This window comes from Botrytis sinoallii, assembly GCF_014898435.1.
Source record: "Botrytis sinoallii strain Bc 23 chromosome Unknown BSIN_007, whole genome shotgun sequence".
Classification (NCBI taxonomy): domain Eukaryota; kingdom Fungi; phylum Ascomycota; class Leotiomycetes; order Helotiales; family Sclerotiniaceae; genus Botrytis; species Botrytis sinoallii.
The window spans coordinates 2,015,610-2,027,850 of NW_024066034.1; the positions used below are offsets into that span (position 1 = coordinate 2,015,610).

At 40.9% G+C, this 12,241-nt stretch overlaps 3 protein-coding genes across 3 annotated transcripts; 2 read left to right on the forward strand and 1 right to left on the reverse strand.

Moving 5' to 3' along the window:
- Positions 1-1,698: 1,698 nt before the first annotated feature.
- On the reverse strand, positions 1,699-4,676 carry EAF02_004956 (uncharacterized protein; the record flags this gene model as incomplete). The annotated part of the gene is made up of 3 exons (XM_038901004.1): positions 1,699-2,993; positions 3,050-4,291; positions 4,373-4,676. 3 exons carry the CDS (start codon positions 4,674-4,676, stop codon positions 1,699-1,701), a joined length of 2,841 nt encoding a protein of 946 aa, XP_038759516.1.
- A 1,405-nt stretch (positions 4,677-6,081) lies between these two features.
- EAF02_004957 (uncharacterized protein) lies at positions 6,082-7,344 on the forward strand (the record flags this gene model as incomplete). Its single annotated transcript, XM_038901005.1, has 1 exon — positions 6,082-7,344. The coding sequence occupies one exon, from the start codon at positions 6,082-6,084 to the stop codon at positions 7,342-7,344; it is 1,263 nt and encodes a 420-aa protein (XP_038759517.1).
- A 1,840-nt stretch (positions 7,345-9,184) lies between these two features.
- On the forward strand, positions 9,185-10,440 carry EAF02_004958 (uncharacterized protein; the record flags this gene model as incomplete). Its single annotated transcript, XM_038901006.1, has 2 exons — positions 9,185-9,218; positions 9,509-10,440. The coding sequence occupies 2 exons, from the start codon at positions 9,185-9,187 to the stop codon at positions 10,438-10,440; spliced, it is 966 nt and encodes a 321-aa protein (XP_038759518.1).
- Positions 10,441-12,241: the final 1,801 nt, after the last annotated feature.

A 12,241-nucleotide genomic window follows, 5' to 3' on the forward strand; every position in this document is an offset into this window, starting at 1 on the left:
AGATTGATGTTTGCAGGATGCGCTGTTCACAGGTGTTGAGTCTTCAAACCCTCTTGTTAAAGTATGGGAAGAATTATAGTACCTCGAGATACCAATCCCTCCACAGTCTAAGCTACAGGTTTTACAATTCTATACCAAGCACACCAATCAATCCCCCTTTGTTTTCGTCTCCTCTCGCCTTCCCCAAACAATCTCCCACCAAGACAAAACCACACACTAGAACTCGACTCAACTGATGCCAGCTTCATACAAACCCCAACCTCCATCTCAACTGCACATATCCCCAGCAGTTGAGAGATCAAACTTAAAATCAACACAAACAGAAATAATCCCCCCCCCACTGCCCTCAAAATCTACCTACGAATAAGAACACCCTCACAATCTAAGAACAGGATAAAGTAACGAGAGCAGAACAGAAAGTCTGTCCATAATTGATTGACTAATCGATGACATATAGATAGGTGGTTAGATGAGCAAGTAAATCAAGTAATATAAGCCACTGACAGGGAGCCTCTGGAGTCAGAAGATAGAATATATAAGAGATAAAAAAGAAGCGAAAAAGAAGACAGAAACAAGAAGCCAGAACCAGGAAGAGAAATACAACAAATCCAACGAATGAAAAAAATAAATAAAAAATAAAAAATAAAAAATAAAAAATAAAAATAAAAAATAAAAAATAAAAAATAAAAAATAAAAAATAAAAAATAAAAAATAAAAAATAAAAAATAAAAAATAAAAAATAAAAAATAAAAATAAAAAATAAAAAATAAAAAATAAAAAATAAAAAATAAAAAATAAAAAATAAAAAATAAAAAATAAAAAATAAAAAATCAGCAAGTGCAAGAGCAAATTCCCACTCCCTTCTCCCACTCCCTTCTCCTCCTTCTTTTCAAAGAATTCCTTGCCCCCCAAAAATTGAAATTATTCCACTATCAATTTTGCTACTGGCAAAGTGTATACAGAACTGAGTATACATCATCAACAAGTATTTCTGACATCAAAAACCGATGCAGAGAAAGATACATTCAAGAATTGAAATCACAAAGATATGAACGGAGATCAGAAAACCCTCCTGCATCAAAATACATACCTGGGTACCATCACATCACACAATTACCCATACGAAATAAAATCACACTCAAATTTCACAAACACAAAAGACAATAGCAAACAAGCACATTGCCACAAATGAAGCAGAAAACTATGCAGTAGTCAAAATAACCATCGAATTGATATGTTCATGACTATCCATCATCTAGTTATCTGACTACTCTCTCCAATGGATTCATTATCCACCCTCATATCTCTCAAAATCAATTCATGCATCCCTCCAGTCTCATACAATCATGCAATGCATCCTTATGAACCCATTCCATTCCATCCCACCCCCAACCATCATTTGAGTCGTGAAGATAACTATTTGAAAACAATGAATTTGTATGCCTTTTAGAAGAGTGAAAACAAATCCAGCCAGCCATAATGTTGATATAAATCCAGATTTGTTGAATGTGCAATCCAGATCTTTTGCTTGTGCATCAAGTCGTTAGACAACGAAAATAAAGAAAATAGTAAAAGCAGGAAAATGAATTTTTGGTCGTAGTAACACAGTTAATTTTTAGTATGAAGATCGAATTCTTCCCTCAAGAAAGATCAACAACAGCTACCAAAGGTTGTGCAAGCTAATTTTGGCCAAATAAATTAATGTCCATAGTTGCCACCCCATCCACCACGTTGTTGGTTGTTACCAAAACCCTGGTAACCCCCATAACCTTGGTAGCCTCCATATCCACTACTCTGGTGACCTTGGCCAGCAGCCTGGTGACTTCCAACACCTCCAAGACCACCATATTGGCTACCAGCTTGGCTACCATGGAGTCCATGTCCTTGAAGATGACTTGGGTATCCACCATATCCACCTTGTTGGGATTGGGGTGGTGGCAAGACTGATCCAGGGGTGGCATTAGTGGCAGAACCAGGACGTCCAGCTTGGGACAAAGATGGGCTTGGTCCATTGGTTGTCTTTGATTCTCCGAATGGTTTCAAGTCATCACTAGCTCCTGGTTGGCTACCTTGAGTTGCATTGTAGTGCTGACCTGAAGGATAAGCACCACGGCTAAATGCATCATGAGAACCAGCACCGAATCCGCCGCTTCCACCTAGTGCTTGAGGAGTCTGAGACGATTGGGATGATCCAGCTCGGCCATACTCGCCCAATCCTCCTCCGACTGCGGAATCGCGACCATGAAGAGAAGATCCAGCGAATCCTCCAGCAGCAGGGGTAGAAGTGTGGTCATATGGTGCACCAGGGGACATGTAACCTTGGTATGGTTGGCCGTGAATGCCACCTTTTCCACCACCATATGGAGAACCACCGTAGCCACCGTATCCGCCGGCTTGTTGGAATTGACTCATGTAAGCATTGTAGTATGGGGTTTGATAGTAAGGATGACCATATGGATAGGCTCCCTGGGGTTGTTGTGAATGGCTAGGTTGAGGTTGAGTTGTTTGAGCAGCAGCACCAGTTTGTTGTTGGCTTTGAGCTACTGGGTTAGGAGTAGTGTGTCCACTGTTCTGTCCTTCTCCTGCTCCTGCAGTTGCATAGCGAGATTGGGATTGTTGACCAGAAGTTTCAGTTTGGGGTCCATTATATCCACCATAAGATCTTTGAGATGATGAAGCATCTTGACCTTGGCCACCTTGTTGCAAGTTATATTGTTGCTGATAGTAACTGTTGTAGTTATGTCTTTGTGGATCAGAGGTGTAGTAAGAAGAGTAATCGTTGGGTGCAGAAGAGAATGCACCAGATTGTTGCTGTGCCTGGGATTGAGATTGGCTTGGGTAACCTTCAAATGGGCTTTGCGAGCTTGGTGCTTGTTGACTGAATGCATCGTATGGCTTCTGTGGCAATGAAGACTGCTCTTGAGATCCTGGTTGTCCATATCGGCCATATTGACCCAATTGAGAGCCAGCTTGGGATCCCTGTTGAGGTGCACCTGTGAAGTAGAAAAATTAATAGCTGCTAAGGGAATATGTTGAGCGCGAAACTTACTTTGAGAAGAAGGATGAGTTTGTGGGGAAGGGAGGCCAGGGGCAGCTGTTGGGTGAGTAGCAGCAGGCAATCCTGGAGCTTGCTTTGGGGTTGGCAAGGTTTCAGAAACTGGGGCAGCTTGTTGAGGGGCGGGAGGCAAAGTAGCTCTTGGTGCTACTGGGGAATGCTGAGGTGGCTGGGCTCTAGTCTCTGGCTCTTCACGATCACCATCAACATCATCTTCGCCTGTAAGGTTGAATGCGCCGAATTGTACAGCAGCTCTATCCACTTCACGATTTCCTGGCATGCGAACAGCTTCTTCCTGGTCGAGGACGCGGCGTTGAAAGCTTGGTGTACGACCTGATGATCCGGTAGCCTTTAATGCAGAAGCTTGGAAACCACTGGTTGGAGCACGGGAAGAAGCTGAAGTTTGAGTTGGCAATGCTGAGTAGGGTGTAGAATTTCCAGTAGCATTTCCAGCAGCATTTCTTGGGTCCCAGGAGCTTGCAGCAGTGCTTGCGGCTGTCGCACTTGGGGGTGGAACCGATTCATCTGGAACTTGTTCGAGATTCGTTTCCGTCAATTCGTCCTTCGATGGGGTGAGATTAATATTAGCTTCGGGCTCGACAGGTGGCTCGACAGGTGCAATAGGTTCTGGGATTTCGACGGTTTCTGGTTCGGGAACAGAAGGCTCTGGCTCCGAAACGACTGGGGCTTCAACAGGTTCCTCTGGCTTGGGGAGCTCTGCAGGCTTTTCCACGGGTTCTGGGGCCTTCTTTGGCTTAGGTGCTGGTGCAAACATACTTGCCCAACTCTTCTTGACACCATCAGGAATAATAGTTGAAGCGGCACTTGTAGCAGCGGCCGCAGTTGTAGCAGCAGCGTTGGTTGCTGTAGCACCCCAAGTGTTATCAGCCTCAGCAGGTTTGGAAGATTCCGCATCGGCAGGGGTATCTTTAGTGGTGTTTTCAGTAGTGGCAGCAGTATCCCAAGCGTTGGATTCAGTTGTAGGAACAGAGACTTCGGCGGTTTCGTTACGTGTACCATTTGTATGCGCAACTGGAGCCCCACGAGTTCTGCCACCTCTGCCTCTTTCGTTACCGCGACCACGTCCTCTAGTACCGTCGAATCCACCTCGACCACCTCGGGAAACTCTTCCAGTGTTGGTTGACTCATTAAGAGGGGCAGATGAAGTTGAATCGTGAACTTTGGACTTAGATCGATCTTTCTTATTTGAAACTTCTCCCCATTGTGAAATGGTACCTTTGATGGTGAGAGGTTAGCAAACATACTTGAAGAAAATAGGCTTGATAAAGATTGTTGAAAGTTGAATGAAATTCTTACCTTCTGAAATGCGCTCAACAGTACTTTCTAAATCTCCATCGGTTTCCTCGAGGGCCATAACGACATCCTCGTCTGTCCAGCCGGGAAACAATTCTTGGATGGTGCTCACTTTACTACCATGCTTCTTCTTTAATTGAACAACCTCACTATTATTTTGCTCAATTGATGCAGTAGTAGATGTGTTCTCGTTGGTTGCATGACTTCTTGCTCCGCCGCGACCACCAGCTCTTGATGCAAAACCTCCACGACCACCACGAGCTGAACCTCTGCCACGAGGCGTTGGTCTAGGTTGTACCTCTGACATTTTATGAGGTTATGTGTATTTGTGTAAGCAAGAGAAAAAGTAACAGGAGAAAAAGAGTTGAGGGAAATGTAGAAGATTGTTGGATTGTGGAGGGTTTTCGTTGTATTGTGAGAGAGGAGGAATGACGCTTTTGGTTTGGGATTTTAGGTGAGGTAGGTTAAAAAAGGCACAGGGCACAGATTTAAGCTCTCCTTTTAATAAAATCGGCTTGTCGCGTCAGTTATGTAGGATTCTCCACGATGTTTACTTTTAGAGTAACAAAATTGATTAATATGCGAAAACAAATGGGATTGTTACACAATTAAAAAGATTGCAATAGAAAGAATAGACAATGATTTGAAGTTATTCAAATGAGCACCACATAGCAAGACATGGTTGATTTCTTCCTCTTCAATTTTGAGAAATTCTGATTCCTTTACTACAATTGAATGTTCAAAAGTTTCCTTGGCTCTAAGTTTTAGCGCAATAGTCACGTGTAATTAGATAATACCTTGGCTCTATGCAATCATTTTCATGGATCAAACTCGTATGATTGGCTGGATTTATCAACAAGGGCGTTAGGCGGCGGCAAAAAGAGCAAACCACAAAAGACCACAAGATCACGGCAGACGAAAAGTGCTTAGTATGAAATAAAAACGGTGACCTCCAGGGCTGCCCAGGTGGAGATGAGTGGAAGTGGAGAGTGGCTCAAGCATTGCACATTCGAATGGTACGTAGGTAGGTATTGATTGATATCTTATAACAATTGTTACTGAATTTACTTAATTGATTAGATTCTATCTGACAGAATCACACCCGTTAATCTTGTCTATCCAGATTATGAATCAAAATAACAATTCATTGAATTGATAGAATAATTCCAAAAAAGCAGTGATTTATTCCAGGTTGGTTGCATCCAGTCCAGAATGTGGCTGAGGCTGAGGACCAGGCGGTGGGTGGTGGCACAGGTGGGGTGGATACGACGATTATGAACATGCGCTGATTGCTGGTACAATTGGAACGTCTTGAAATCCGCGGATTATCATTATCGCAAAAGATACCTAGTCACTGCTGCTGGCATACCTCAAATCCTATCATTTGACTTAGGTATATCCTCTAATCACACTACCAATCTTACCCTTCCCCACCTGTTACAGATGTGGTAGATGAGGTGTACATACATACTGACCGTGCAAAGGTTCCTCTGCAGAAACCGAGGAAGTTGGAGTTCACTCACTCCCCTTGACCACTCCACCCACTTTCAAACTATCCATAGTTTGATTGTCGTACTCCGAATTAAGTAATCAGAAGAGGGCCTGCAGCATTACGTCGATCATCATACCTTCAATACGAATTATCATAAATCATACTGCTTTCGAGGACTACATTTTTACAATTTATTGCTCGCAGACCGAACCTCTGCACAATGTTTCGAACTACTCCACCAAGTCTCTTTCGCCAACTGCCCGCCCTTCTCAAATTTAAGCTTCATCAACCCCTACCCTTGACTCAACGTGAATCTACACAATTACTTGAACTTCTCACAACATCATTCCGACAACAACTCGACTCGGAGCATGGCCCTTCGCACACGAGTAGCAATGTCGAATCAACTCAATCCAATAAACAGTATCCAAATGGCAGGTCCAGGCGTCTCTCAGATTCCGGTCATAAGCACACCGATCGACACATCAAATCCATTCTCACAAATCCTCTTTTCAACCAACGAACGCAACAAAGGGGTGAGCCTGGTTCCCCGCAGGATCCAATGGATACATTTGATAGGGCTGTTGGGCGAGGAATGATGACTCTGAACTATGCAAGAGCAATTTTGATGGCCAAAAAGAAACAACTTCAGTCATCGCACGAAACGTTGGAAGAAAGTATGAAGAAATCAGGCGCCGGACTCAAGATCTTGAAGTGGTTGACGTCAAGTGGTATAAACCAGAATATTGAGTTCTTATTGCAAGATCAAAGATTTGCAATTTTACTCTTTGAGTTCATGCGTGCAGAAGGTTACGAAGAAGTATTTTGGGAGTGGATAAGCAAAGCCATTCACAACAACAACGCTACAGAATTTGAATTCCGTGGTGTAGCTCAACTCCTTTCTAAAATCGTTACCCTTACAGCCAGACTCGAGGCATCGTTTAATGATTCAATCTCTATTTTACTTCGAATAACAAATATGGCGAAAGACTTGCGATTTGAAAAGGTTCACAGTCTTCTAACAGAACCCGGACAGCATGTATTTCACTTAATTGTCGAGTCCTCTCGACAAGTGCGAGAAGCCACTTCAACAGAAGCTTTCAAAACATTCCAACAAATTCTGCCAGAGTTTAGCATCCATGATGTTGACCTGCACACCTTAGATTTATATTCCCCATACCATCGATCCGCAGATCATTTCTTAGAATTCCTTCGACAACAACATTCTTCAAGAGGGTCAGAAAGCGAGGATCTTGTACAACCATTTGAAAGAAATGAGGCGAAGAAGATGGTTTCGATATCTCTGATGGCAGCCAGGATTCTACTCGAGCAGAATCGGGTCAATGATGCAACTTGGGTAATGGAACACTTGCGCACAAATTATCCTAAACTATTAGGAATTGAAGCAGATAACCAGGAACGGAAAGGAGAAGTTGATGAGGCATCAAGTATTCAAATACTAGAATCCTTTAGTATAGCTTGAGCGGTAGCTTGATTTGTAGTTAAGCTGATGAGTATTTTGATGTATTTATATGTGATTGGCGTTAATGGCTGGTTAACCATTAATCAATGGATGGTTGGGATAGGAAATGTATTGCGATATCGAAATATAACATGAGACTAAAATGAAAGCCTGTAAACAAATACTTCTCTTTGGTGACTTATTGCTGAATATTCTGGTTAGTATTAGATTCTTCAATCTCATATAGCTCTTTGAAACATTGGGAAGATTAAATTGTAAATATAAAATTCAAAAATTATTTCGAGTTGATAAATCCATATAAATTTAATCTCATACAGCTCTCAATTACAATCAATACAAGTCACCTGTTGAGCTGAAGCTTAGTAGAGTATAATTGATAGAATATCATTAGCAAGCCTTACCGTATTGATGTCTTAAGAAGTTCATAGAATACCTAGTATGTATCTTTATTATATCTCCATACTGCTACCGGTAGTACATACCTTACTAGTAGTAGTACATTCCAATTTGATATACAAAGCTCCATGTTCTCTATTCTCTATTCTCCATAGCAGTGCGTAGAATTGTAAGAACAAGTAATGACGTTATAATCCTCTTCATTCTGGTTAAAATCACGTGAATAAGCGGATCTACCCATGCATTAGCTTGCTGCTCTCCCTCCCCTTGCAGACAGGCCTCGGGATCAGGAACAGAACAGGATAAATCTCTTCATTCATCATCAATATTTGAATTACCCGACTCTCATGGATTGATTGAATTGAGTTTCGGGATCGGGTAATTGAGGTGAATACAACTCAAATCATCCAACATTTCTATTTCTCTACGAGTATATCTTTCATCTCATTTCATCACAACATTACACAACAATACCTAGGTAGATATTACGAGTTATCTCTTCTTCAATCATTTCTGCAGTCATACACGGAGTAAATATGTGGGAATGATGCATCCCAACCCTGCCATTTCCCCGCAATTCAGATCGGGTTGAGTGCGTGGATTGCGCCTCCAGCACCTAGAAGATTCTGTAGAAAATCTTTATAAGAAAAGCTATAGCCGAGCATGTCCGATTAAATTAAAATATTTCGTATAGAGGAAAGAAAAAAATAAAGAAGAGGAAAAAGATGAAATTGTTTATAGCTTAATGAGGTATGATATTTTTCTTTTTGTTAAGATTTTTCGATGTCGTAATTATTTTCTTGAATATCTGATTCGTTGATCTTTTAACGTATTAAGTATAATCTCTTTATAGGAGATAAAATAGATCGAAATTGATTACTAATAAAGCTCTTTAATAATTTAGTTATTCTATTTCGATTTAAAGAATTAAATATTCAAATAATTATAATAACTGAGAATTGTTCAATGACTTATTCAATCTTATTAAATATAGTAATTTTATTATTAGATAATTTTTCTATAGAATTTATTAGCGTTTAATTTTGATCTCTTTTCTCCCAAGTACTAATAGAGGCAATATCTACAGGTTACTAGAAGATCTAATCCATTTCCGGTATCCCCTCTCTACGGTAACCCGGAACTAACCTTGAAAGTCATTGCAAAAGCTTGTAGTACCCGAGAGAGCTTGCAAGCTTGGAGCGTCATATTGCACATATTTACTTTGCTTTGCTTTTCAACGTCAACTCTTTGATTATTCTTCTGTTTATTTTGTCGCAACACTTCAATTGACACGAAATTTTCTATTTGATTACTTCAATTGAATCGCGAGAGACAATTGAAAAGATCGTGGAATTTGGATTGATATTTTTATCTTGAGTCACTAAGTTACATTAAAAATTCGAAGATTCTGAAAAAGACCCGGAAGACGAGAAGATTGGAAAAGATGGCTGATAATAAGATCGAAGAAGGCGACAAAGGTATGTGAGATCTATTACTTGTTTTCTATCTACTAGAGAGGAGAATTTTGGATGTCACTATCTGAAAACTTCTTGATTTGTACCACCTTTCCCTCACAAATGCCATTTCCATTCTCGCAAGCTTTGCGCTCCGAGATTTCTTCAACTTCTGCAACTTCCCCAACTCCACTCCATTTCACTTCACTCCTCCCCCATTACTTAACTTGCGCTCATTACCCATTCACATAATACCATGGCGATCTTCAATTTACCTCGACTCAATTTCACACGACTGACAAATCTTCGTACAGTTTCCTGGAGCTGGGGCGGCGCGAATCCAGATGGAACCGCTGCGGAAGTAAAGGCTGGTGAAGTCTCGGTTACTAGTCATCGCGGAAATGAAATTAAGAAGACGGGGGATGAGGAGAATCCAGCAGTACACATTGAGAGAAGTGGTAATGATGTTGTGAAGTTGGCTAGTGAGTTGAAGGTGGAGGAGAAGGGTGGAGAGAGTAAGGAGGGAGAGGAAAAGAAAGAGGAAGAGAACTCCAGTGAATCAAAGGAGAACAAGAAGGAGGCCGAGGAGAAGACCAATGGCGAATCCAAAGATGAAGAAATGAAGGATGAAACCAATGGTGAAGCCAAGGATGAGGAGGAAAAGGTCCAGGCCAATGGTAATTCAAAGGATGAGACCAATGGCGAAACAAAGGTCGAAGAGGAGAAGGCCGAGACCAATGGTGAATCCAAGGATGAGGAAATGAAAGATGAAACCAATGTTCCAGACGAAAAGGTTGAATCCGAGGGGGGAAATAAGAAGGAAGAGGATGTTGAGATGAAGGATGGTGAGGATAAGGTTGAAGGCAAGACCACTGAAGAAAAGCCCGCCGAAGAAAAGCCCGAGGAAAAGACCGAAGAAAAGACTGAGGAAAAGAATGTCAAGGGGGACGAGAAGAAAGATTCGAACGGCAAAGGAGAGAAATCCGAGACCAAAGCCAAGGCTGGCAACAAGCGCAAGGCAGATGAATTGGACGATGAAGCAGAGAGCCCAGAAGAGAACGGTACCAAAAAACAAAAGACCAACGCTACTTCTAATGGCACTGCCAATGGTGCTGACTCAAAGAAGAAGCCTGGTAGACCAAAGGGTGCATCCAATGGTACACCTGCTAAGAGGGAAAAGAAACTTCCTGCTGTTGGTCAAGCTCAACGAAAGACAAGAAGTCAAGCACGCAAGGAATCTGTTTAGTCGGTCAAGAGATTACACCTTCTCCATTCACAGGGTTGATGAACTTTTCAATTGTTGAACACATTTCAGACAATGAAACCCTTATTTGCAGCGAATATGATTTCTTTCAATTGGAAAAATCTACGATATAACATTTTGATGCGTTTTCGGATAATCAGAAAATCAATCGAATCGAATCATTTGGGCTATATGGGGAAATATGGTGATGGGTCTTGGTGGTTATTATTTTGCCATTTTTTGCATTTTTGCATTTTTATGCTTTGTATATTATTGCGGGAAAGGAAAGCTACTTAGGTACAGAGATTCAAAGATTCTCTGGACTGAAATTATTTGATATGAATTGAGAGAGGGGATTGGAAGATGGAGATGGAGATGGAGATGGGAGATGCGAGACGGGAAATGACGAATTATGGGATGAAGATGTGATGCAATGCAATGCAATTAAAGAAAAGTGGAGCGAGTTGTCTATAGGAAACCAAAATGAATATGCAGAATGAAATTATTATTTATCAGATTTGAGTTGTGAGTTGCGAGTTGAGCTGCGAGGTTTTTTTATATATCTTTATTCTATCTTTTGTTGTGGATTGTTGAATTGAGTGAGTGGTGGAATTTTTGGGTTGTGGTTTGGGATTGGGTTGGGATTTATGACATGGTTTGGTGAGATATGAATGTTAAATGTTAAATGTTGCATGTAATAATGAATGGGGGTAATGATTATATCACAGTCTTTCTATCTACCTAGGTAGTATATATATGGATCGAATCACGTTGATAGGGTTTGAGACATGAGATTTATATATATCTAGGTAGGTAGGTATTTACTGGGCTGGGCTGGAAGTATGGATGTGTGTATGGATGGATGTATGTGCCTAGTATGTAGATAGATAGTAGATAGGTAGGTAGGTAGGTAGGTAGAGAAGTAGATGTAAGAATTTGATATAACTTTATTTATATAGGTACCTAGATATCGTATACCTAGATATCGTATACCTAGATACCCAGATAGACTATGCGTATCTAGTCGTTTGAGAATATTTCTTAAAGGATGGGAAGTAGGGGGGTTCGGATAGATGGATGGGATGTGGATGGATGGGTTATCTTATAGATTGTATTTGTAAGATATTATTGTAAGATATTATATTGGATTTGTGTAGTTTATATGGTGCAAAGGGCGAAGTATAGGATTTGGATGGAAAAGATTTGCATGGAAAGGATTTGGATGGAAAGGAAATGAAGAATCTTTGGGTAATCGTAGAGTTTGGGGAGTAATAAAGTATGGGTATCTAGGTAGTGTTGTTTGAGAGATTGTTGATGGATGGATTGAGATGGATGGATTGGAGATGGATGGATTGGAGATGGATGGATTGGAGATGGATTGGAGATGGATTGGAGATGGATTGGAGATGGATTGGAGATGGATTGGAGATGGATTGGATGAGGGTTTATGAATTGGTAGGTAGGGAATCGATGTTATATGTTATGTGATGGAGTGAGTGGGTAGTAATTACTTGAGTATGGATGGTTGTGGGTTGATGAAGTAGATGGATGGATTGGGAAATTTAATTGGGTTGTTGGGAGAGTGAAGGTTTTGAATGAAGGAGAGGTTGGGAAGGATATGGGGGAGTTGAAGGTTGGATCATATTCTGTGTTTTGGAGATGATATTTATTGTCTGGGTAGGTATGTATGTATGTATGTATGTATTGGATTGTATAGAGTAGATTTGAGTATATTAGGGGAGAGACGGGAGGGAATGATGATGGTGATGGTGATGGTGATAATGATAATGATAATGACGATATC